Genomic DNA, 26,983 nt, shown 5'->3' on the forward strand with positions numbered 1-26,983 from the left:
ATCTTCCTTCACCAATGTCGTGATCAGCTGTTTCCTTCAATCTCCATCGACAACCACCTTGTTGTCCATGAAAGATTACTTCTTTTCTGCGGGTGCTGATAACCTCGCAGTTGTGCGCCCTAAAACACTAATAATCATCACTTCTTTTCTTTTCTTGTTGGAGGACTCCCCTCTATCTGTTACACCTCTTCCTTTTCTTACTTCTCTTCATTCGTCTTCTCACAATGTGGAAGTAGCTCAGAAGCATATAATAACTACTGTCAGTTCTAGTGAATAGTGTGTGTGTGTGTGTGTGTGTGTGTGTGTGTGTGTGTGTGTGTGTGTGTGTGTGTACATAATTGTTTCATGTAGTCTTACTAGCTTCATGTAGAAATTCTGTAATGTTCTCTGCTTGTTAATTTCTGTATTGTGATGGAGGAACTGATTGATTATATCTGTTGCAATTTTTTTAATTGGCATGCTTTTACATGATTATTATCTAAATCTTTGTGTGTTTGTGGCAGGTATTAGCAAGACTCCTTTTCTTCAGCTCATAATACACACTGCAGAATATCCACACACAAAAATATGAATAAAAGCATGTTTTTTCAGTCCCACCCATGTTTCCATGTGTGTGAGGGGAAGGGGGGGGGGGGGTGATATTGGCAGTAGATATTTATACAAAATTGTATATCATCAAATGCAGGCATATTGGGTTTGTTCTCACGTAAACAATTATCATCAATAGTAAACAGGGAAATATTCCATTAATTAACTTGTGTGCATAAATACAAGCCTGCAGCACTGCTGCAAGAAATTACAGGAGGGAGACAATGGAAACAAAGCAACTGTGCATAGCAGGTTTGCACTTGATTGAAACATTGCAAACTTCGTTTTTTGCCGTAATAATGTTAATGCAAAAGCATTGTTCTTATAGAAGGAACCTCACTAAGTTATCTTTGACATTTAAAATCTAACAAATTATGTTGAAGAGACATAAATTCGTGGAAAATTCAGAAACATTCATGATAATAAATCGCTTCTCAGTGAACAAAGACAGCATGTAGGGGCAGACAGCACATGGGAAAGGGTGATTAATATGAGATTTCAGATAGACACTAAGAAATAACACCAAATTCAAAGTTAGAGGAAAAGAGGAGAGGAACATGGGAGTAAGCTAAATTGAAGTGGAAAAGTACCAGAGGGAGTTTGAGGAAATATGAAGTTATGTGTGATGAGTGAGGTAGCAAGAGAGCTAATGGAGGACAGGCTCTGTTGAGATGGTGGTTGTGGAAGGGTACAGGAAAGGAACTGAGAGGACTTGCGAAAGAAAGATAATGGGGAGGATCAAAATGTCACAGATTGTGAACCAATGACTGATGTAAGCCACATTATGTTCAGCATTTAAAATAAGGAAAATACAAGCAAGTAAAGTGATCACCACAAAAAAGAATGGTTCCAACATCTTTGTCATAAGATGAAAATAAATTTGAAATTTTAAATACATTCAAAATTCCATACCAGAGTGTTTGCCCCAATTACTCAGCAGAAACTACAGAGAATAATATTTCTTTCGTCAAATAAGACAACTTCTGTAGTTAGAATATTTCCAGAATTTCCAAATAGATGCCTTGTGCCAATCCTTGCTCCTGTATTTGAACTTTTTGCTCTGTTATGCAGATACAAAAGGGAAGTCCAGATGAAAGAGATACATTTTGTCATAGCCATGTTTGTGTGGAGAAGTGAAGTTAATATTAGGATTGAGGCAAATAGGGAAGAATGTAACGTTAAATTTAGCATTGCAAATGTCAAGGTCAAAAATGTAATTGTTGTGATAGGACAGACAATAACATTTAAAGAAAGATAGAAGAAACCTACTTCTACAGAATGGAAAAGGAACAAGGGAAGCGATGGATTGAAACTCTGAAGATAAGACATAAAGAGAAGCCCCTCGAGACGGGGACAAATGTACAAATAACAATTTAAAAAAATGATAAAAATATGGTGACTTGAAGAGGTTGATACCAAACAGTTGCAAACCAAATATTTATTTAGCCCTTGACTAGGTCTTGATATTTATGAAAATTTCTTCTTCAGGAGGAGTGGGCCCTCAAAATGTATATAAATGGTTACAAAGTATGTTTGCGTAAGTAACAAAATATTAATAATAGAAAAATATTTGTGAGGTAAGTGTACTCACTTGTTACATCACATAGTGGTAAGTTACATTAGTTGCAGCTGAGCAGCTCTTGACATATATAAAATTGATATAAAAACCATAAACATAACACGTCATGGCTTAAGGGGAGTTAGAATGGAAAAAAATTTTGTTTTCATATTTTCGGATTTTTATCTCATTATAAAATTTGCAATTTTCTGAATAAAATGATACATGCATCACTTATAAACTCACATGGGAAGTATTTTACTTTATTTTTTTTTTAAATATAATCTACACTGGTTGAAAATATTAAAATAATTACCTGCATTACTTCAAGATCTAATGAAATCGGTAATCTTTTTATGTAGAAGGCTGTAGAGTGCTGTGTTATGAAGGTTAAATTATGTGTTTGTATTGGTCATGTCCAGAAGAGGATAGGCACCAGGTTGAGGAAGTTGAAACAACGTTTGAGAGAGAAGAAACTTTCTGATAGTAAAACCATAAGAGGTAGGCTGATAGACAAAAGATTGATGAACTACAGCAGTATTATGGGCTGGCCATTAGAAATAATACTGAGGATTTGTTGAAACTGAACCAGGCAGTATGGGCTACCTTCTTCCACAGACTGTCAACCGATGAAAAGTCAGTACACCACCTTTGCCATCCTGGACCTGATTCATGGTGCAAAAACTGCAATACCCAGTTCTCAAACAGTTCATATAGCCATAAACATTCCATCCCAGCAGCAGTCATGGATATCATAAAACCTATTTACAGAAACCTGGCAAATCCTGAATTACTGAAGTGTCTGCATGGTCAGACTCAAAATCCTAATGAGTCGTTCAGTTATGCTAGATGGACTCGCTTACCAAAAGATGTCTTTGTGGGAATGAAGACACTAAAGTGGTGGTGGTGGTGGTGGTGGTGGGGGGGGGGGTCAGTGACGCTGTTATTGCCTTTAATGATGGCAACATTGGTAGGGTGAAAGTCCTACAGCATATGGGAATTAATCCTGGAGCAAACTGCGTCAGAAAACTTGAACGGATGGACAAGGTTCGCATTGATAAAGCAGAGTATGCAGCACAGTTGTCCACTAAGGAGTCCAGAAAGAAGAAAATACTTGGAAAAATATCTAGAGGGTGATATATACACTCCTGGAAATGGAAAAAAGAACACATTGACACCGGTGTGTCAGACCCACCATACTTGCTCCGGACACTGCGAGAGGGCTGTACAAGCAATGATCACACGCATGGCACAGCGGACACACCAGGAACCGCGGTGTTGGCCGTCGAATGGCGCTAGCTGCGCAGCATTTGTGCACCGCCGCCGTCAGTGTCAGCCAGTTTGCCATGGCATACGGAGCTCCATCGCAGTCTTTAACACTGGTAGCATGCCGCGACAGCGTGGACGTGAACCATATGTGCAGTTGACGGACTTTGAGCGAGGGCGTATAGTGGGCATGCGGGAGGCCGGGTGGACGTACCGCCGAATTGCTCAACACATGGGGCGTGAGGTCTCCACAGTACATCGATGTTGTCGCCAGTGGTCGGCGGAAGGTGCACGTGCCCGTCGACCTGGGACCGGACCGCAGCGACGCACGGATGCACGCCAAGACCGTAGGATCCTACGCAGTGCCGTAGGGGACCACACTGCCACTTCCCAGCAAATTAGGGACACTGTTGCTCCTGGGGTATCGGCGAGGACCATTCGCAACTGTCTCCATGAAGCTGGGCTACGGTCCCGCACACCGTTAGGCCGTCTTCCGCTCACGCCCCAACATCGTGCAGCCCGCCTCCAGTGGTGTCGCGACAGGCGTGAATGGAGGGACGAATGGAGATGTGTCGTCTTCAGCGATGAGAGTCGCTTCAGCCTTGGTGCCAATGATGGTCGTATGCGTGTTTGGTGCCGTGCAGGTGAGCGCCACAATCAGGACTGCATACGACCGAGGCACACGGGGCCAACACCCGGCATCATGGTGTGGGGAGCGATCTCCTACACTGGCCGTACACCACTGGTGATCGTCGAGGGGACACTGAATAGTGCACGGTACATCCAAACCGTCATCGAACCCATCGTTCTACCATTCCTAGACCGGCAAGGGAACTTGCTGTTCCAACAGGACAATGCACATCCGCATGTATCCCGTGCCACCCAACGTGCTCTAGAAGGTGTAAGTCAACTACCCTGGCCAGCAAGATCTCCGGATCTGTCCCCCATTGAGCATGTTTGGGACTGGATGAAGCGTCATCTCATGCGGTCTGCACGTCCAGCACGAACGCTGGTCCAACTGAGGCGCCAGGTGGAAATGGTATGGCAAGCCGTTCCACAGGACTACATCCAGCATCTCTACGATCGTGTCCATGGGAGAATAGCAGCCTGCATTGCTGCGAAAGGTGGATATACACTGTACTAGTGCCAACATTGTGCATGCTCTGTTGCCTGTGTCTATGTGCCTGTGGTTCTGTCAGTGTGATCATGGGATGTATCTGACCCCAGGAATGTGTCAATAAAGTTTCCCCTTCCTGGGACAATGAATTCATGGTGTTCTTATTTCAATTTCCAGGTACAGGGTGCTTCTGAGTGACTAAAAATAAAAAATTAAGCATATATTAAATGAGTTACAGTCTTCTGAAACTTTAGAAGCCGTTCTTGAAAACTTACATTTTATGTTGAATTTTTCCCTAAATCTCAGAAGCCACTTTGAGTAGAGTATTCAAATTTTCAGGGAGTAATAATATACATATCCTGAGTCTAATGTTATGTATAATTACAATTATTTAAGATAATGAAAAGAAAGTGCACCAAATTTTAACCATGTACTTAAAAAATGTATTTCTGAAAGCAGTGGCTGAAATGCAATTATTTTAGTGTGGTAGACTTGGAACATACACTTTAATGCCCTGAAAAGGTTTCATGTCAGTGGCTACAATGTTTCCTGAAATACAGGGAAGCCAAGTCACTAAATTTAACATTGTCGGGATAGGGTATTACGACTCCCTTTAAGATAGCAGTGTAATCTGGCTTCTCTCTTTAAGCCTTGGCACATGGTGTTTGTGGTTTTTATATCAATTTGATGACAAGAGCTGCTTGGCTTCAGCTAATGTAGTTACCACCATGTGATGCGACAAGTGAGTACACTTACCTCACAAATATTTTTCTATTGTTAATATTTTTTTATGTATGTAAAATTATTTGTAATCAGCCAATGGCCTTGCCATAATGGTAACACTGGTTCCCGTCAGATCACAGAAGTTAAGTGCTGTCGGGCTGGGCTAGCACTTGGATGGGTGACCATCCGGTCTGCCGAGCACTGTTGGCAACTGGGGTGCACTCAGCCTTTGTCAGGCAAACTGAGGAGCTACTTGATTGAGAAGTAGTGCCTCTGGTCCTGGAAACTGACATATGGCCGGGAGAGCGGTGTGCTGACCACATGCCCCTCCATATCCGCATCAAGTGGTGATGCCTATGAGCTGAGGATGACACGGCGGCTGGTCAGTACCCTTGGGCCTTCAGGACTTGTTTAGGGAGGAGTTTAGTTTAGTAATTTTTAATCATTTATATACATTTTTAGGGTCTACTCCTTCTGAAGAAGATACTTGTTTAGATACCAAAGCCTAGGTCAAAGACTAAACAAACATTTGGTTTACAACTGATTGGCTGAATATCTGTTTTTATTTTATACAGCTGCTGAATCGCAGCCTTGTTAAAGATTTCAAAATATGGTGACCCTTAGAGGTAAACATGAATTTGAATAGTGTGGTGATAGCAACAAAAGAAAATGTATGTCTTAGATACCTGAAATAAAACAAGACATACTTAGAGGAATAATCATGATGTAATACCTCAGTTCTGTTTTGTCCTGGACCTGTAGCAGCCCTCATTGATTTACGTATGAATAGAGAAACTACCTGCACAATAAAACTTTTGCCACAGTTTATTAAAAATCCAGTGTGTATGTAATACTTGTTCATACTCTCCTGATTCCACCTGCACTTAATCATTCTCACTGTAATGAATGTCTCATTGTCTCTGAAGAAGAATGTAGTGTTTGTGATGCATTTTGTCGCTCTAAATGTTTTAGTTTCTGTTCTGGTAATTATTAGAATTACTATTTTGAAGATGGAATGTATTGCAATTGTTACAATGCATGCTGCTTTCTGTGTATGTTATATGCTGCTTGTTCAATTTTTTACAGAGTCAGTGTAAGCTAGCTGTAGTAGATGGTGATGTTGCAAGATTCAGATCAAAAGTAAGTATCATCTGAGGATAGCAATATTTCCATGCCTCTCGTACTTACTTCTCTCTCTCTCTCTCTCTCTCTCTCTCTCTCTCTCTCTCTCTCTCTGTGTGTGTGTGTGTGTGTGTGTGTGTGTGTGTGTGTGTGTGTGCGTGTGTGTGTGTGTGTGTGTGTGTGTGTCTAAATATCTATTTATTTGTTCCTTGTGTGGTTGATGCATGTAGTTATGCATACTTTTTGATGCATGAAGAAATGAACAGGTGGGAATTTGCTGTGTCTGTGGTTGATTATATTTGCCTAGAGTGTTGCAAAAGAAAGGAAACTGAAACAGAGTGATACATACAATGTTCAAGATGAAGAGTCCACATTTCACTATTACTAACATCTAGTACTGCCAAAACATTGTGATACTGAGAGGATATTTCATAAACTTATTGCTCAGTACGTTGTTCATCCAGACTAAAAGAACTGTGCATACAAAATCTAGACCTGCACTAGTACTTCAGTGATAGGCTAGATTCCCTGTATGGCATTGAAAGGACCCTTTGAGAATTTTTACCTTGCTGTTTTAATAATGTTACAGACTTTTTTTTCATTTTTGCTGTAGAAGTTCTGCCTAATTAAAGTCTAACAAAAGTGAAGCACCGTATTTTGGAAAAATTTAATTAAACCCTCATACCATTCTTGTGTCTGTGTAGTTCAATAATTTATGCTATCAACAGTTACGTAATGTAGTATAATTCATTGTATCAGAACAAAAAAAAGTCAAAATATAAGTAATTAATGGTAAGAGAAATGGTATACATTAGTGGTCAGTGATCTTGGAGAGGTTGAAACAACTCCAGAATGAAATTTTCACTCTGCAGCAGTGTGTGTGCTGATATGAAACTTTCTGGCAAATTAAAAAGTTTGAGTTAAGTACTTAATAGTTGGAACACTTGTTGCTTCTTTCATTTTTAGGATTTATGGGTTAAAAAGAGCAATCTGTGAGGCAAATACAGGTGGTAGGTAATTCAAAGTAAAAATCAATGGAAACGTACTGTCTGTAATAGAGAATGGAAATTAGTGTAAAGCAAAGGAGTGAAAATGTGTTAGATACAAAGATTAAAATGAAAAATAGCATGTGGCTGGCCAAGTTGAAGCATGAATAGCAGTTAAGATGATGGAGAATGCTATGGTTAGGATGGTGAGGGACAGAACAAAGTGTGAAGGAACTTAAGTAATGATACTGAAAGACTGGAAGCCATGCATTTCATCATGCTATCCTTTTCACTATATATATTCATTTCACTGCACCCCCCCTTCAGTCACTATGAGCACTTAATCTCAGGCCCTCTCCCCTCAAATCACAATATTATTTGATGCCTCTGATTTCTTTTGCATTATTTTACATCAATTAATGAATTCACACACTCATTCCTACATCTCATTGTTGGGGAGAAACATCAGGTGTTGCACCGAGTCAAAATATGTTTGACAGTAAAGGCTTAGCCAAGGTTATCTACTTCTGTAGAGTATATTGCAGGCTGGTGTTAATGACATTTGGCTTCTGTTATGTGTCACTATGGAACTAGCTCCAAACTAGCTTCTTGAGTAATTAGAAGGTAAGTTACAAGCTGATGGTGCTTATCTAATCCAATCTGAGATCACCATTATGTACACAGCTTTTTGTAGGCACCCACGCAATTCCTTGTTGTTTCTTCCATTTCTTCTCCTTCACTCCTGCTCATATCCTTCATACTAACCCCACTGCTTTTGTTGCTCTTGAAGATGTAGTTTTTGCAACAGCTAAGTTACACTTCCACACATTACTTACCAAATCTCAAAGAGCCCACAGTAAAAGTGTCATCTGTGGCTGCAGCCATTTTTTAACCTCTGTTCCTGTGACTTCATGTTAGAATATAAAGTTCTCCGCTTCTAGACTAATAAGTACCCTAAAACACACACTGATCTATGAGTTGTGTATGAACTCAGACATTCAGTTGTGCTAAAGAGCAGCTTTGGCAAACCCTGCCTTGTGTGTATGCACCCCACCATGCTGCTCTCTTTGCTACAAGTACATCTGCTTCAAAACAAACAGCCGCTGTTCACCTATACTGGTATGTTACTGTATGGAAAGTTCTGGTTGAAAATTAAGAATTATTTAGAGATAATGGAGACAACTCACTGAAAGACAGAAGCACTGCCTTTAAGTGTACTAGTATGTCTTATCATATGAATCTGGGCCCTGCAAGCCTCTCCATTACCCAGGTCTCATGTATTGCACGACTTATTCAAATGCCGCAAATGCCACAGTACTGAATGTAAAATTAAATAGACTCTAAATCTTGCTCAAGTGGCCATTTGTAAATGATGATACTTTAAATTCAAATTGCTACTGCAGCTTTGTTTGCTATGACATCATTAAAGCTGAACTTCTTGAAATTGTTATGGCCATAATTCTGTTTTGTATGGCTTTGTAAGATTGTTATTGACATTTTTTATCAGGCTCTATCTTGTTGTTTTTCAGAATATTATTGTGAAGAAAATTACTGGCAGTGTTATTTCCAAGAGAAGGCTGGTGTTATTTCCAAGAACAGGCTCTCTTGCCAAAAAGAAATTAATGACATGGCACTGAAACACTATCAGTTAGTGTTGTAACAGAAATTTATTGGCAATAAGTGATTGCTGCAGATAAAGACAGTTTAGTTTAATGTATTCATTTGACTAAACATTATACGTTTTTCTAATGTAATTGTGATTTTAGTGTATAATGAGCTTGGTCCATACTGAGTCAGCTACAGTAAAATAAAAAAAAAAGTTATTCGGTACAAAAAATTGCATTTTAGCACTTTAGCTACATCTGATTTTTGTTGCTTTGATAGCAATATTTAATTCTAGCTTGTTGAAATGGAGCAGAATGGTGTGGATAATGAGGAATTTTTGGAGCGACTCCGCCACTCCACAGCACGTCTTAGAGAGACAGACAGGAATCTCCTGGCAGCCAAAAAAGAAATCGCAAACATGCAGGAAATGCTTTCGCAGTCACAGGTGAGAAAAACATGTTGTGGTTTCAGACTCAAAAGTTGAATTGGTTGAAAAAGGTACCATTGTGGGAGTATTGCAAGTGGAATGTATCACCAAAGCACTGATAAATGCAGCTTAGTTACTGTTTTCCTGTTGAGGATGTAAATAAGATGTATTATGCAACAGATAGAAGGATATAAAACACAGGAGTCAGCTAGTTAATTCCCTGAGAAGTGAAACTAAAACATTGACTGACCACTCAAATTTCCTTGTGAACATGTTTACTTACCATGCACAAGAGAAATATCAAATGAAATAGTTTTGTGTTATCTAGTTGCAATTTTATTAATACGATATAGGCATTCATGGGCAGTATTTAGTTAAGTTAAAACATCTGGACTGAGAGTCTATGGTATAAAACTAAGTTGGCTATGGACTCCCAAAACCGAAATTTTAACTGAAGTATTAGCTTATTATTATAAAAATAATAGAGAAAATATTTATACAATTTAAATTTTAATAATTTGAGGATATTTCTTCATTTTTCATCTCTTATTTTCTCACAAATATTCTTATGGGGTAGTAAAAATTATTATTTTTAAAAAAAATTATTTCAGGCTCAGTATGCAGCTTTAGAGAAAAAGTATGCAAAGGCTAAGAGACTTTTGAGGGAATTCACCCAGCGCGAAGCAGACATGATCCATCGAGAAGAGTTCTACCTTCAGCTTCTGCAAGAGAAGGACACAGAGTACAATGCTCTCGTCAAGAGCCTGAAAGATCGGGTATGTACCATGCACAGTGTTGTGGACAGGAACAGTTTAAAGGAACTCCTGCATTGCATGTTTGTAGAATCCTTGAATCAACTAAATACTGAGCTGTTCTTGTACTATTAGTCATCTTTGTCTGCCACCCAACTGCCCCCAAAGGCAGAAATGGCTAGAGCAGGAATCTACAAGAATGCGTGCTTCAGTAATCCTCCTCCATATACCGTGTATTTCATAATATGCCTCACGCTGTAGTCTTGTGCTGAATTTTTTGTTTTCTTCCGAGCTTTCTCAGTCTTTTTGCTACCTCTTCTATCATAGACTATTGTTATATCTAATCTATCTTGGCCACATTCTTCCTTTTTCATATTTAATTTCCCGTATCACTGACATTCATGTGCTATTATTGCGAGCGTATTCTATTTTTATTTTTTTTAACTTGAAGAAAAGTAAGAAGTAGGAAATGCTGTGCTGAGAACCATGGGGTTTGAATAATACTCACAATGAAGGGAAAGAGATTTACATAAAGTCTGTATGAGAGTAGAAATATAAAAAAAGTAAGGGTTGAGAGTTACTGACTGTGGTGGTTATATATAGAAAACCATTGACTCTAATAATGAATTACTTAACAGTAACATTTCTCAAGGTAGGTACTGAATGGCTTTTCTTTGGTTACCATGTGCACCAATGGAGACAGAATGTTTCGCCAGTATTTACACTGATGATGAAATCCGAAGTATTGCTGCCAGAAATACCTAAAAGTAGAAAAAACTATTCCTAGAGTTTGTAACTTTTATATTCCTTTCTTGCGGAAGAAGTAGTGATAGTTTTGAAAGTAGAGGCTCAGATGCTTGGCACTCAGATGCCAGGATGTGAAAGCAACTACTGTTCTGAGGACTTTAGAAGACAACGATGAAAGAAAAGATTAATTCGTTTCCAGGCAATTGGTTGTGCACCCTTATTTCTTTGTACTGTGGAATTTGCATTATCTTAATGTTTATAAGATCTGCAGTAATGAAGTGTATCTTTTGTAGGTTATTCAATTAGAACAAGAATTATTGGAGACACAGCGAAAAGCAGGATTACCAGCAGTCTTACCATATGACAGCACAAGTTTGCGGCCTCTAACACCTCAGCTGACACGCAGACAACAGGTAGATCGAAAAAACAAGTTTTCATAAGCTATCAGGAATATAAATGTAAAACTGTATTTCTGTTCTATTGTATTAAAGTATTTTATATATAAAATAACCGTACATTATTTATCTATCCTTAGTAGAGGTGTGTGTGTGTGTGTGTGTGTGTGTGTTGTTGTTGGTTTTTTTTTTTTTTTTTTTTTTGTTTTTATCAGAGTATGACTCACGGCTGGACCCAAACTTTCGTATGTCATCAACCATGTGTCTACAACCTATATCTGTAAATCCATTATGTATATTCCTGTACGGGGGAGACATTCTACTTGAAAGTAAACTACCCAGTGTTGGCAAATAAATACAGTATTGCAGTACCTGTGTTGCTCTGAATTATGATGCAGTGTTCCTTTGTCTTTACTGTCATCACAGGGTCATACATTTGTTTCACTGATTGTAACGGTCTGATGTATAAAGAGCGTCACATGAGGAATGGTCAATATTCAGGTATACGACAGGAACTGACATTCTAAGCAGAAAAGTCACGTAAAGTTCAGTACAACTAGTGCTCATAGCTCTCAAGTTATGCATTTTAGAGACCATGTTTACTTGACAAAATTGCTTTGAATGATTGTTCCTGTTGTATCTCTGAATACTGACCGTTCCTCTTAAGATGCCCTGTATGTACAGAGGTGTGAGGTGTATGGTATGTTGTGCATAGGAACTTGAAGATTTTACATTTTGCAGTAAATGCAAATATAGATGTAAATCCTGCCTCAAAATGTAAAATTATCTAATATACGGTGTTTCATAGTGAATTGTATGTATACGGATGAATTATTTTATCAGAGATAGTTTGAAATGATTTTATCTTCTGGCCATATATATGAGAAATGTAACGAATTTTTGGTTACTGGTATTGCGCGTCATCTGATGAAGCTGAGTTTGCTAAAATAATGTGCATAAGACTGTGTTTACAAAATAAAAAGTGCACAAAGACAACATAATATCAGTATGGCCAATGCTGTGGTGCCACACTAATTGTGGACAGTTGAATGGCCTGTAGACAGTACATACTACATACTACATAATGCTACTTTGTACTTGTCCATGGACCCTTGCATCTAAAAACAAAGAAATGAGTACATTTGTCTGTCCGATACAGTGTAGAAATTGGTATAGTGGGGACACATTTAATGTGGCAGTTCTGGGAGTGGGTGTTTGGAAGTTTGATTGCATTAAATACCAATAGAGGCCAGGTCTGAACTACCTCGTTCGTGAATTTTCACCCTTGGCAAGTAATTACTTCGTAGCTGTTACCGAATGCTTTGTGTTGTGGATTGCTTGTTGTTTTCTTATTTTGAAATGAGTGAAGAGAATAATCCTGGTCCAACACAGAGTATGGTTACCACCCTCACAACACAAGAAGGGATTGGCGAAATTCAGGACACGGGGGTAGGTGTTGTTTAATTCAGAATAAGGCCGAAAGTTTACTTATTTAGCAGTCTTTTGGTGAGAATATCAAATAAAATATTTATTCATTTGTAAATTGAATTATTTATGAATATTTTAGTATATTATTTTTTCCTCAGTAGCAATCGGAAGGGGTTTGTTTTTTCTTGATGCACTGTGAAGTGGTGGTGATGAGAGATGTGTCTGAGTTTACAAACACTAAGTTTTGAAAAAGTAATTGATACTTATTTGAATATCACTGCCACTTACAGTGTTGGAATGGTCACTGTGAATGAAGGTTCCTTTTTTTGTAAGTTGTACAGTAAAACCAAATGAAAGAAGCAGCCATTTACGCAAAGGAACCCTGCTGCAAAGCATTCAGTACAATATTATTAGTACACATTTACCACGAGCTATTGTGACTAAGTGCTCGCATGCCAAAAGCAGAACCCTACAGATGAACTATTCTGACATAAAACCAGAGCCATTTTCCACCATAGCTACCAGTACAGTATGTTATTGTGTTGCGTAACAATGAGACTGAACCTCACACAATAATACAATATGGGTTATAACTTAATGCAAACAAGAAGACGAATAAAAGAAGAGACATCAGTAAATATTTGGCGCCCAACGTGGGTCACCAAATATATGCCGATGCCTCTTCTTTTAGTCGTCTTCTTCTTTGTTCTTATTTGTCCCGGCTTTTTGAAATCTCTTGATGAAGAAACACGATATAATAATTTCTGTAGTGATAACAATGAATTTATGCAACAGTTGGTGATTTAACTTTTTAAACTGCTGCTGAAGAGTAGAATGATTTACAGATTCAGGAGCCTTGGATAGGTCTAAAAAAGTACCAGTAATTTTGTTTCCATCATCAATTTTATTCAGTACCACTTGAAAAAATGTAGCTACAGCTGTTATTGTAGACCTACCCTTCCTGAAACCATTCTGAGAGCTCTTTTATGCACTTTCAGAAAAATGATTAAAATGATTAAAATTCAAACGAGTATTGATGTGAATGAATGAATTAGGCCTATAATTTCATATATTGTTAGTTATTCCTTTGTTAAGCACTGGTCTTATGTCAGTGACTTTTAACAAGTCAGGAATTGACTCCTGACAGAAGGAGCTGTTTATTAAGTGTTGTAGTGGCTTTATTAATTCATTACCACATTCTTTCAGAAATTTGGCTGAGGTTTCATCCCAGCCATTGCATGCATTTGTGATGAAGTTGGAAATGGTTTTCAGTATTTCAAATTCTGTAAAACACCTCAGGAAGAATGAATTACAGACATTACTGGGATTTAACACCTGTGGTGCGTCAGTTGCATTATCCCTGCTCTACGAATCTCTCACATACTTCCTTTGAGTCGCTCATCTGTTTTGCTTACATTTGTGCTTTTAATTTCTTCCCTGTAGTTTTTTCTACAGGCTTTGTATTTAGATTGGAAGTACTGCAGTTTGGTGGTCTCTAAAAAGAATAAATCCTTCATATCTTCCTTTAATTTTGTCATGTTAGGGGGAAGTTTAAGATTCTAGGAACTGTTGGTTTTCCATAGCATTTTGACCACTGGACACACTTGATAGAGACAATGGGTTAACACTGCTTAAAACTTTTCGCACTTTTCATCAATATCTTCTGTTTCATATAGGCCTACTTGATGCCAGTTTGTGTGTACCAGGGTTTCCTTTAATGTTTGATACTCTACCTTTGTTTTATAGGTAAGTAGGTCCCTATGAGATTCTATTTCTTTGTCTGTATGACATTCTGGGACTAATGCACAATGATCTGAAATGTGGTTCTCAACAGTTCTAAAAGGTCTTCTTTGCTTAAGTTTGTAATAACATGGCCACTACATGTCTGAGAGTCACATGTCATTCTTGTTAGCGTTGAACTCACATGGGTGTAATTATAGGACTGTAACATATCAACATATCTAAGGTAATTTACACTATTAGTTAAGGAGTCAGTGTTCACATCCCCTACTATTATAGTCTGTTTTTTATGAGGTGACAGTTCTTCCATGTTACTGTTAGGTTGTCCGTACAGGATAACTGTTATTAAATTGCTATTTCTGAACTTTATTGTTATTTTAGTTATTTCAAAAACTATCCTTCGAATGATCCCATTTATGTAAGTGCACATGATAGCACAAAATAAAATGCAATAATCACCAAATACGTCTGAACATGAGAGATTGTTAAATGGAAATAAGCCTTTTTAAATTTTAACAAAGGTTAACGTGACAAACTTTCAATTCTTGCTACTCTAAGGAATCGATACCAGCAACAAATAAAATAAAACATAATAAAACCTCTCTTAAACAATAAATAAGTAAAAAGATAACTCTTGCACAATCTTCTTTAACAGTCACAGATATTAGATTAACAACTGGTAGTTTAGAATAAAGTATTTGTACGGGCAAAGGAACTACCTCAAAATCTAATTAAAACATTGCGCACATATCGGCCTGTAGGCAGAATATTTAGAAGTTAAAGCAAATACATTAGAGCATTAAGAAGGAAAAGGTGATACTTCCCTTAAAGAAGGCAACCTGCCAAGGTGAACAGTTCCGCCCGCTATAGTAATAGCGGCCATGCCTCAAACACAGCCAGAAGGCTTGTGCAGTGGCACAACAGGCCTTTGCTTCCTGCAGCCACCGAAATGTCGGGCTCGTGCTTCACAAGGCTAGAAGGTGCTGCTAACAAACACCACATAGGTGAGATAGGCTACAGACATATAAATTACATGAATAATTATTGCCACCTTCATAAGACCTCAGCTATGAGCACAAAAAATCCACCGTAAAATAAGGTCGCAAATATTATCCCTGTAACTGCTCTGCCTGTATTAACGGGTACTATTACTACTGTCTCTAGGTGCTCAATGCACGGTTACGCATGCCTTTGTTTGTTATGTCAGGTGCTCTAGATGTGTATAGATGCACCCGCTTGCCGATGCCTTTGTGCTCATGATGTGTTAGGGTGGGCTGCTGCTTGGGTTTCTGTATGTTCCATATGCGTTGGTGTGTGAGCCACATAGCAGCCAGGTAGAGCAACCAAGTAGGTGCAACTCTGCCCCGAGTGCTTAAGGAGCTCTCCATTGCCTTGTGATGAATTGAGCCAGGATATTTTTACTTTGTTTTGTTTTGACATCTGCCTCCTTAAATTCAGTTTTTTTCCAATTTTAACTGATTACCATTACAATTTATAACTAATTACCATTAATATACATGAATATAATCTCCATTTTCAGAAAAGAGAGAGGTTGGCCCTCAGTTTTAAAGAATATAACACCAGATCTAATTTTGTGCTTAGTTTTATGTATGTAATTGATTTTCTAATTTATTTTAACTATTCCTGGTTAGTATCTTTTGTTATAGGGTGAAATCTGTAATCGTTTCGTAACATAAATTCTATTGCTGACACATAAACAAATATATAGTCTGTAATAATTGTAAACATTTGGAAGGCAAAATTCTAGTAATCTTAAAGTATCTATTTGGCTCTCTTCGAAAACATGTTATCAAAGCCAGCCCTTAATTCCCAGGTAATTAAAAGTTTTGTCAAAAGTATTGTTTGCATAACTATATTCGTTAATTTCATGATTTAAACAAATAATTCTGCCTAAACTTTGTACTAGAAGAAACTGTTAAAAGGAACGAATTTTTTTATGTATGCAGATAATTTAATGAGTTAAGTTTTAATTGTAATTTCTGTAAATTTAATTTCAATGTGTAGTTTCAGCCCCTATTATTGTGAGGATATATAAGGGCCTGGTTTTTGGTCACGAGACAGTCAGTCCACGGCAGAGTTTCATATGAGGAACCAGTGTTGGTTGGAACGACAACAGTGCATCAATTTAACAGTGTAATAAGTGTTACACAATTTGGTCATGTGTTAGAACAGTGATAGTTTCTGCTGCATACGTACCTTTCTATTGTTCAAGAACTGTGAACTTTGTGGTTAAGCTTTTACTGCTCATAGATGTTCAACAGTAAACTATTGTAGCAGTATGTAGATGGTTTGCCGGCTAACTATTAATGAGGCTTATAGGAAGTTAGAACAATAGTGCACTAGCCATATATAACTGTGTATTATTGGTGAGAGGGGGGGAGGGGAGGGGGGCTGTGAAATGCAACTGTGCATCTGTCAGCTACATCATTTACAGAAGACAGTACTGCACATCCACCCCCTATTTTTTCAGCCACTACATCGACACCGAGGACAACAAACAATCAACGAATAAATAAAGCATGTGGAACCACGACAGCCTGTGGGTGTTTGCTGCTGCAATCTTATTTGCATTGCTGTTATCATCATCATTTTTGACTGAGAAAATAAGACATTGTTGTGATAGTACAGAGGAAGAAATCGTGAAGATGGTGACAGGCAGTTATACCTAGTACTTGGCTCCACAGAATAAAAGAAACTGAAATACAGTATCAAACACATCTGTATAAAGACCACTGCAGTAGTGTTGCTGGAGAAACTAGTTGGCAAGCTGATGTTTTACAGTTTCTAAATTAACAAAACTGGAATAATTAAAACATTAAGTTATGTAGTGATTACATGTTTTGACATAAGGACAAGCAGGTTTCGATTAAAACTCAGTATCCAACATAGAATATCATGAATATTAATGTGTGCAGTGCTATAGTGTTCATTTTTGATGAGATATTAAACTCTGTTAAAAGAAATACATCACCCCATTGAAAAATTTCTAGTTACTTCTGTATCTTTACAGATAAAGCTTTGAGTATTACTCATGCATCAGTGTATGCACCTCTCTAAATGCTATCATTTGCAGAAAACCGTATTTTGATATCTTGAGCTGTTTGTCAAATCTGATCGGCAATGAGACCACACAATTCACGTTGTGCATGGGGAGTACACGGGGCACAATGTGCACAACTCTCCCATAGATACAAAATCAGTATCTTGAGAATTGTGATATATATCGCTCTGTTCTCAGATTCAGATACAATTTGATGTATGAGGTACATTTCATACACAGCAGTGAGTGACCTAAAATAATCCATATGGAAATTTTACGCAATGTACAATTTTAAAATTTCACGCAATGCTTTACTTCGTTGGGTACTGCATGGTAACTAGGATAAGTAGCAAACACAAATTCAGTCCTCTATCGAACAAAGATATTGTGCTGTTAGACGTGAAAGAACCAGACTTTTTCACCAGACAGTTATCTTAAAATTGGATGGAAGTATTTCATTAGCAGCCCACATGTCTGCTCAACTGCATCACTCACAATATGCGATTGGAATCAGCAGACATGGAATGAAAAAGTTAGTAATGTGGTTCCCAATGATTGCCAATATAATATTGATATCACTGATGGCTTCATCCTTTCCTTGTGTTATTACAGCTATGGCTATTATTTCCTAACCAAAATATCCGAGAATTTCATTTAAAAATCAGAAAATTATGCTTATGTCCTAGTGTCCTCTGTCACCTCCCAAGTAGTCATCTTGCACAATTATGCAATGATCCCAGTGGTGTTCCCATTTTTGGAAGCACTCCTGGAAACCTGCAGGATGAAGGGTGTTCAGAACCCATTGAGATTCCACTTGGATGTCTTCAGTCAAGTCAAATTGTTGCCCTTTGAATGCAGTTATCATCTTTGGAAACAGGTAGAAGACATGCAGCACTAGGTGTGGTGAGTAGAGAGGGTGGGTGAATGTTGCCATGTTATTTTCAGCCAGGAATTCCTTCACAACAATTGAGGTGTGTGTGTGTGCACCAACCAGTCTTTCTTCAAACTCGTCTAGCTATTTTCAGTCTTGGAGAAGATGGCGTTTTCCATTGCGATGATTGCCGATTCACTTTTAGGTCACAACCATAGACCCAAGACACACTTGAACTCGTCGTTGCAGCTCAGTGCAGGTCTGTATATTAAGGTTTTGTTGGTTAGTGCTGAGAAGGCTAATCTAATCTCTAATCTGAGGGGCAGACTTGGCTGCAGTTCATCTCGTGTTGAGTTCATCAGCGAGAATTTATTGACATGTACTGTATGACAGCCCAAGCCTGTTACAAACATCATGAATTGTCAGCCTTCAGTCTTCGTGAATCATGTTCTGCACTTTCAGGATCATTTCTGGTATTGTGCTTGTTGACTGTTGACCAGAATGTTTGTGACCTTGATCGGATTCATGATCTTCCTTGAAGTGAAGTGCCTGAACCACTCAAATGTTCTTGCTTGACTCAGTTCACTCTCACCAGATGCCTCTGTCACCATGTGATGGGTTTCGGCTGTAGTTTTCTTCAACTTGAAACAGAATTTGATGCAAGTCTGTTGCTTCTTCACATTATCCATTTCACAATTTTCAGAAACACTGAAACACATTTCTGCTACGGGCCACTACAACTCGCTACAGGATGCGCCAAAGTTGATGCAGTTTTGTGCTGTAGTAGCTAAGATGTGTACATAGAGTCATTTAACAGTGGAGCGTCATCCTGGTACAGGGTTAACTAGCACAATGAATTCTCGGATATTTGAATATATGTAGGACATCAGGTTTATGGAAGAGTAAATATGAGAGAATACTATGGTACAGTGATGTATCGAAAGTGACGTGTCACTTTCACCACAGGCTTCCAACATCCTACTAAAAATACCAGGGAAGATGAATCCTTATGTGCGAAACAATATTGATATATCTAAAAACAAAGATGATGTGACTTACCAAACGAAAGTGCTGGCAGGTCGATAGACACACAAACATACACACACAATTCAAGCTTTTGCAACCAACCGTTGCTTCGTCAGGAAAGAGGGAAGGAAAGGGAAAGACGAAAGGATATGGGTTTTAAGGGAGAGGGTAAGGAGTCATTCCAATCCCGGGAGCGGAAAGACTTACCTTAGGGGGAAAAAGGACAGATATACACTCGCGCGCACGCACACACACATCCATCCACACATACACAGACACAAGCAGACACTGATAAACATATGTGCTTGCATATGCAGTGATTTATTTCTAGAGATGTTTTAAACAGAAAAAAAATTTAAGTTGTTAGAGTAACTGTATTTATTTTGTATTGGGGTTTGGTGAAATGTGGACGGGCAGATGAAATTGTCACACCTAGTGCACTAGGAATATTCAGCACAGGTGAGCCAGACCATGCGGCAAGCCAGTATGCAGGTAGTGTCTGGAGCATGGTCTCTCACACAGGTACTAGGTGACAACAAAGTCGCACTCAGCATGGAATGGTGAGCATGTCTATAGCAGTCAAATGGTTAAAACTATACAGAAAATTGATAAAAATATTAATGAAAAGCAGTGTTTCTGTGTTTCATTATAGCTAAACTGTTGGAGAACTTTCTGCAGATTTCGTGTAGTGTTTTGCATGAGAATGTGACCAAACAGGTAGTGTACCACATGTTCTTTGCTTACTGGGTTCCAAAACTCCTTTCTGAGAATCTTTTTTATTACAGTACGGCAGGAGAAGACAGAATTGTGATGGGTAATGACACATTTCCTATACTAACCCTGGAGGCATACCATTTTGCGGCAGCTTTATGAGTGGGGTTTCCTGGGTGTTTACCCACACTCATCAGATCCTTTCTGTCGGACAGGTATTTTAAGTATAAGGTTGGGAATGTCCTGTCTGACCGTTTTAAGCAGGAGAATGGTGTCCCTCAAGGAAGTGTCCTCAGTGTGACAGCTTTCGCAATTGCCATCAATAGTATTGTGTCCACAGTACGACGTCCCGTGCAGTGCTCCTTGTTTGTGGACGATTTCTCCATTTTCTGTGCATCTTCCTCCCTCACAGCTGCTACACGCCAATTACAGCTGACACTCGTGCGATTGGAGGAATGGTCTAAGACCACGGGCTTTAAATTCTCTTTGGAGAAGACCGTTTGTGTAGATTTTAATCGTTCCCGTTCTCTTTTTAATCTCCCTGTTTTAAAACTCGGAGACACTGTTCTCCCCTTTATGGAAAAAGTGAAATATCTCGGGCTTATTTTTGATGAGAAGCTCACATGGTTGCCACACTTAAAGGATCTAAAAGTCCGCTGTTTCAAGGCTTTAAACATCCTTAAATGCGTCAGTCATAGATCCTGGGGCGCTGACAGGGCACGTCTGCTCCAACTTTATAAGGCCTTTGTGCGACCTCGACTGGAATACGGATGTCAAGCTTATGGCTCTGCAAGACCTTCCTACCTCAAAATGTTGGATGTGATTCACCATGAGGGTATTAGGCTTTCAACGGGGGCTTATCGCACGAGTCCAGTTGCTAGTCTTTGTGTCGAGGCGGGAGAGCCTCCGCTGTCCATTCGGCGTCTTCTCCTCGTGGTACGGCACGCGTACAGGGCTAAGTCCACTCCTCTTTCATTGGCATCCAACACTTTTTCCCAGCCGGCACTGGCACGTCTCTTCCGCCACTGTTCGCAACAAAGCCGTTTGGCATCCGTGCAAAGGAGAGTCTCGAGTCAGTACACCTGGAGGGCATTATGGTACTCCACCAGGGATGGAGTAGGGGATCTCCCTGGTGACTCCAAAGGCCAAGATTACTTCTTGATCTGGCTGCTTACAGGAAGTATTGTACCCCGGACCACCTTTTTAAAATTAAACTTACTGAGATTTTAGAACGCCATTCCGATTTTATTACTGTTTACACGGATGGTTCTAAACAGGGGGATTTTATGGGCTGCTCTGCTGTGTTTCCCGATACTGTCCGTCAGATAGGGCTCCCAGAGCAGTTCTCAGTTTACTATGCAGAACTGTTTGCCATTCTGCAAGCATTAGAGCATATGCGCCGACATCGTGGCACGAAATTCATCATCTGCTCCGATTCCCAAAGTGCTCTACACGCTCTTGAACAGATGTACCCAGCAGATCGGATGGTGCAAGAGGTGCAGGACGCACTCCTGCTCTTGTAACAGCAGGGTAAGGATGTAATTTTCTGCTGGGTTCCAGGGCACATAGGGATTCCTGGAAATGAACTTGCAGATGCGGCTGCCAAGGAGGCTTGCTCCATCCCACCTCCTGCTCGCTGTTCCGTCCCCCTGCAGGCCATTACGTCTTTTGTGACTCGGAAGGTCATGCGTTGGTGGGAGGCTCAGTGGCTGGACGTGAGGGATAATAAGTTGCGAGCGGTGAAAGATTCTGTCAGACTGTGGCTCCCCTCCTTCCGACAACGACGCGCTGAGGAAGTAGCCCTTACACGGCTTAGAATAGGACATTGTCCTTTGACGCATGGTTTTCTGTTACGTCATGAGGAGCCACCAACTTGTCAGACATGTGGGACACAGCTGTCAATACGACATATTTTAACTGAGTGTGTTTTATATGCGGGTTTGAGGGAAGATTTCAGTTTCCCACCAGACCTACCCTCTCTTTTAACTAATAATGAGGCACGTGTCGCTAGAGTTTTACGTTTTTGCGTGATGTCTGGCCTTCTTCCCAAAATATTGGGATTGAAGTCTTAATGTGCTGTCCAGTGGTTTGGTCACCCATTATTTGCAAGTGGTCACTCAGCCACCATTAATTATTTTTACCTGTTTGTACTGCTATTTTATTTTTAGTTTTATCTCCCTGTTTTGATGTGCTGTGTCCAATCTTGCAATTTAAACACTACCAATTCTCTCTCAATTCGGCTCTGAATTGAACTTTTGGGAACGGGCGCTGATAACCTTGCTGTTGTGCGCCCTAAAACACTAATAATCATCATCATCCTATACTAACCGAGAGGCGAAACAGAAGTCAGTGGTATGGGTTTATACCACCTCAACAAGCCAAAAGAAACCAAAGAATATGTGGGAGCTGGAAAGGTTAGGACTGCCGTTTTTTTGGACTGCCGAAATAATCTTGTTTGAAGATTACATGGAATGTGGAAGGACAACACATTTTGAAGCATGCTATGACTATTAACAGAACTAAGAAGAGCCATTCAAAACGAGTTTCTTCACCACTGCTGCTGTTCTTTTTGTACAGGAGTGCAAGGCTACACACTGCCCAGCAAACACAAAAATTGTTACATCAGTTCAGACGGGACATTTTTACATCCTTTCTACAGCCCAGACTTGGTTGAAATTGATTTCTACGTCTTCAAACATATGTAAAAAGTGACTTGGCTGAAGAATTTTAATTTGCTATCACATGCTGGTTGCAATCTCAGGTTGCAGAATTTGATGCAATTTGACATCTCATCAAAATATGTGATAGTTAAATGTGGATGATGGTTATGTACAGAAGTAAAATGAAGGTGTAATTCTGAGGTTTTTCTAATTTGCTTTACCTATTCCAGTACCTTATTTACAGTCTAAAATAGGTTATTTTCTGATGGGTTGAATTATGACGAAGTCAGACCTTCGTTCAAGGATCGAGGAAAGACAGCAAACTCCTGCCCTATTTCTATTTGTCCTGTCCTGTGAAAGGTGTGAGAGAAAGTAGCAACAAACAAGATCAAAACTTTATTGTAAGAAATGATATCATTATAAGTAACCATTTTGGATTTCAACCACGAAAAAAACCCTGGATGCAGTGAATAACCTTGTTGAAAAAATATGCAAGTCATTGGGTCAGAGGAGTAAAGTTGCAGGTATCCTCTGTGATCTTACAAAAGCATTTGACTCTGTGAACCATATCTTACTTACCTAGAAATGAGGTAAATAGGGTATTAAGTGCAATGCCCTAAATTTGCTCATATCATACTTACACACTTCAAATGCCGTGAATTATTATTCTAAATGGAGTACAGTATCACAAGATATGCCTGAAGGCTCCATTTTGTGGACAATCCTGTTCCTATTCTACATAAATGACTTAACCATATATATAAATTCCCCATCAGTTCTGTTTGCAGACGATACTTCTGTTTTAATGGAAGATGATGACTCAAAAAAACTTCCAAGCTCCATTGTAAGCACACTGGATACCCTAAAAAACTGGTTGCAGTTAAAATGGGTTGAAACTGACCACTGCAAAAACCCAAAACCAAACATTCAAAATGTGTGGAACTTACAATGCGATATAGCAGTAGACTTCTGGAATAAGTTGACACAATCAAATTCCTAAGACTGAAATAGGACAAAAACTTAATCTGGAATACACATATTGACTTCCTATCAAATAAAATAAGCAGCTTTGCATTTCATAGTTATTTTGAATCTTTCATTATATATGGTACAATTTTCTGGGAAGTTAAAACAGTGTATCTCAAATACACTGCAAAAGAAAGTTGTCAGATACATATCTACTGTAGTAGTCGCTCATTATTTTGGAAACTACATATCCTAACTGTTCCCTCCATATACATTTATGAAATTATAATCTGCCTGCACAGCAGATGCAAATTCTTTGAGGAGAATAATTTTAACCACACATATAAGAAATAAAAATAATTTTATGGTACCCACATCCCAGTTGAAATTATATGCCTGGACTCCACGATGTATGGAGATGACAATATATAACAAGCTAATGGACAAAAACGCATTTAATATGAAACCATAGATTTTAAAAACAATGCTACAGCAGATTCTGTTGTAGAAATGCTGCTATTCAATAGACCAATTCATAGATGATGAAACCAAACATTTGAGCAAGAGGTAATTAAACGTTCGATTTTATTGTATGTATGAGGGTTGGAACTCAAATAGTGGTAACTACTTATTCCCAACTGATAAAAGACAGTTACATGTTTGCACCTGTTACTGTCCTTCAAAGTAGTCACCAGCGTTGAGTAGTACCCATTGCCAGTGGTGTGGAAGGTGTAGTATAATGTTAGCAAAGCCTGTTTTGTTGATGGTGCGAATGGAGCAGTCTACTGACTGTCGAATCTCTGGAACAATTCTGAAGCGAATGACACGAAGTGGTTCCTTCATCTTTGGAATCAAAACAGTCACAAGGACTTAAGTCCGGGGAGTATGGTGGATGGTACAGTACTTCAGTCGATGGGACTGGGAAGTACTGTACCATCCACATCATACTTACCATCAACAGAACAGCCTCTGCTAACAGTATACTACAACTTCCAAATCACGGGCAATGGGTTCTACACAATGCTGGTGACTACGTTGAAGAATAGTAACAGGTGCAAACATGTAACTCTTTTGTATGAGTTGTGAATGAATGATGATAATGAGGTACCATACTCCAAGGAGCATAGGGAACGATGCGGGTGACCCGCACCGCCGACTAGGCAAGGTCCTAGCGAAGGTGGTTTGCCATTGCCTTCCTTCCGACCGTAATGGGGATGGATGGATGGATGGATGATGATGATGATGATGATGATGATGAAAACCACACAACAACACCCGGTCATCTTGAGGCAGGGAAAATCCCTGACTCCGACGGGAATCGAACCCGGGACTCCGTGTGCAGGAAGCGAGAACGCTACTGCTAGACCGCGAGCTGCAGACTGTGAGCTATGAATAAATAGTTGCCACTATTTAAGTTCCAACACTCGCATATAACAAAATTATAATTATTGACGTGTCTCCTATACCTGAATCAAATGATTTACATTACGTACATTATGATACCAATAAACCACAATTCAGAATTCAATGTGATAGCCCTAGCGTATCTGGAAGAAATCATCAAGACACAGTGTGGATCTATATGGCTTATTTACTCTTGTATTGGAACAAGAAGAAAATATTGTGGGCTGGCACGGAAATGACGTTCAGATAACGATATATTATAAAAAAAGCTTTATTTGTATGATTTTTTAAAATAAATAATGTGTGTTTCATTGAAGCAGATAAACTAAACAATTTATTGGTTACAGAAATTCATTTGAAGTTGGTAAAGATCTGTAAGGAACATGCTTCCTAATTTTCAAGCCTCAAAATGGGCAACTGAATTCAGACATGGCCATACCCTCCCTGATGCTGGTTCATGAGTTGGATGTGTTCTAGTGATTACAAGTGTTAGAAATAGCCAGTGCTATAGATATATTGGATCTGACCCATTCTGACATCTGGAGATTGCTTTTAAATGTAAAGTGTCTTGAGGTTATGGCAGCTGGAGGCATACATAGAACATGACAAAAAAGTGAAGCCCCCAGAAGAGGAGGAGGAGGAAACGAAATTAAGCTTCACAGCCTGAAAGGGAATGTGATGTTTTCCTGTGATTACAAATTTGAATGAGATTTACAAAGAACTTGGCAATATAAGCCCACTTAACAGGGTGATGTTGCCATCACCTCTGCCCTGGATGTGTGCACTGATTCAGCTGGGAAGGATATCACAAACTTATTGTAGCCTCTTCTGAGGCAAGCTGGCCTGCAGCCATTGTAACTGGTTCTTGATATACTGGATACTGGCACTGGGATGGAACTGATATCCCACACACATTCCATCAGGGACAGATCTAGGGATCTTACTGCCACATGAGTTCTTCAGCGTTGTGCAGCCAGTTCATGGAGATGTGCCATGCACGGGTAAGCATCGTACTGTTAAAAAATGATGCCATGATACTCCCATGTGGGTGGTAGCACTTGCAATACAGAATGTCTGTAATGTATCATTTTGCTGGCAGAGCTCCCTCTGTCGCTAGCAGCCGTGACCTGGAGACATACCTGATGGCCCCCACACATTGACTCCAGGAGTAACAGCACTGTGCCTCTCCAAAACATCAGAAGAACGTGACCTCTCCCCAGGTCACCTGGCTGCCACTGTACTCACCAGTGATAGTCATCTGGGATAGCACAGAACCGATACTCGTTGCTGATCACAATGTGATTCTGTTCATCAGCAGTTCGTGCTTCCCAGTAATGGCACCACTCTAAATGCAGCTGTTCTGTGTTGTGGTGTGTATGGCAGTCTGCATATGGGATGTTAATTCCACAGTCTGGCATAAATCTGAGTGCCATTGTCTGTAGATCTCGTGGAGGAACAGAGCAAGCCAAGTTTTGCAAGGTCTCTGTGGAATACATGTTCATTTTTATAGAAGAGAAGTCTCGAGCGTAAGACATGTTCCATAGTTCTATTACATAACCACAAAAAATAATCAATTTTTGACAATATAATTTAATTTTACAGGTAAAAAACATCTACTCACCAAGCGGTGACAGGAGCACGTGCGTGCTTACACACTTATACTCACTTTATACAGGGTGGTTTCGTTGCACTTAGTGTTCCAAGTGCTGTAGTGTGAGCTGTATATGTTGCAGGATGCTGAAACGTTGTAGGTACATCCATTAATCGGCCCAGTCATGGAATATGCTAAAAAAAATATTTCCATGTTCTGCCACCAGGGAAAATATGGTG

At 39.3% G+C, this 26,983-nt stretch overlaps 1 protein-coding gene across 1 annotated transcript in view; it reads left to right on the forward strand.

The window, feature by feature from the left end:
• Window positions 1-26,983, forward strand: part of LOC126176331 (uncharacterized) — a 202,661-nt gene that overhangs the window by 107,875 nt on the left and 67,803 nt on the right. The window contains exons 16-19 of the mRNA XM_049923482.1: window positions 6,339-6,392; window positions 9,261-9,410; window positions 10,004-10,168; window positions 11,185-11,304. Coding sequence (XP_049779439.1) covers window positions 6,339-6,392; window positions 9,261-9,410; window positions 10,004-10,168; window positions 11,185-11,304 — 489 coding nt within the window. The remainder of the gene's footprint in view (window positions 1-6,338; window positions 6,393-9,260; window positions 9,411-10,003; window positions 10,169-11,184; window positions 11,305-26,983) is intronic.

The sequence above is a fragment of the Schistocerca cancellata genome, chromosome 3 (assembly GCF_023864275.1).
Source record: "Schistocerca cancellata isolate TAMUIC-IGC-003103 chromosome 3, iqSchCanc2.1, whole genome shotgun sequence".
Classification (NCBI taxonomy): domain Eukaryota; kingdom Metazoa; phylum Arthropoda; class Insecta; order Orthoptera; family Acrididae; genus Schistocerca; species Schistocerca cancellata.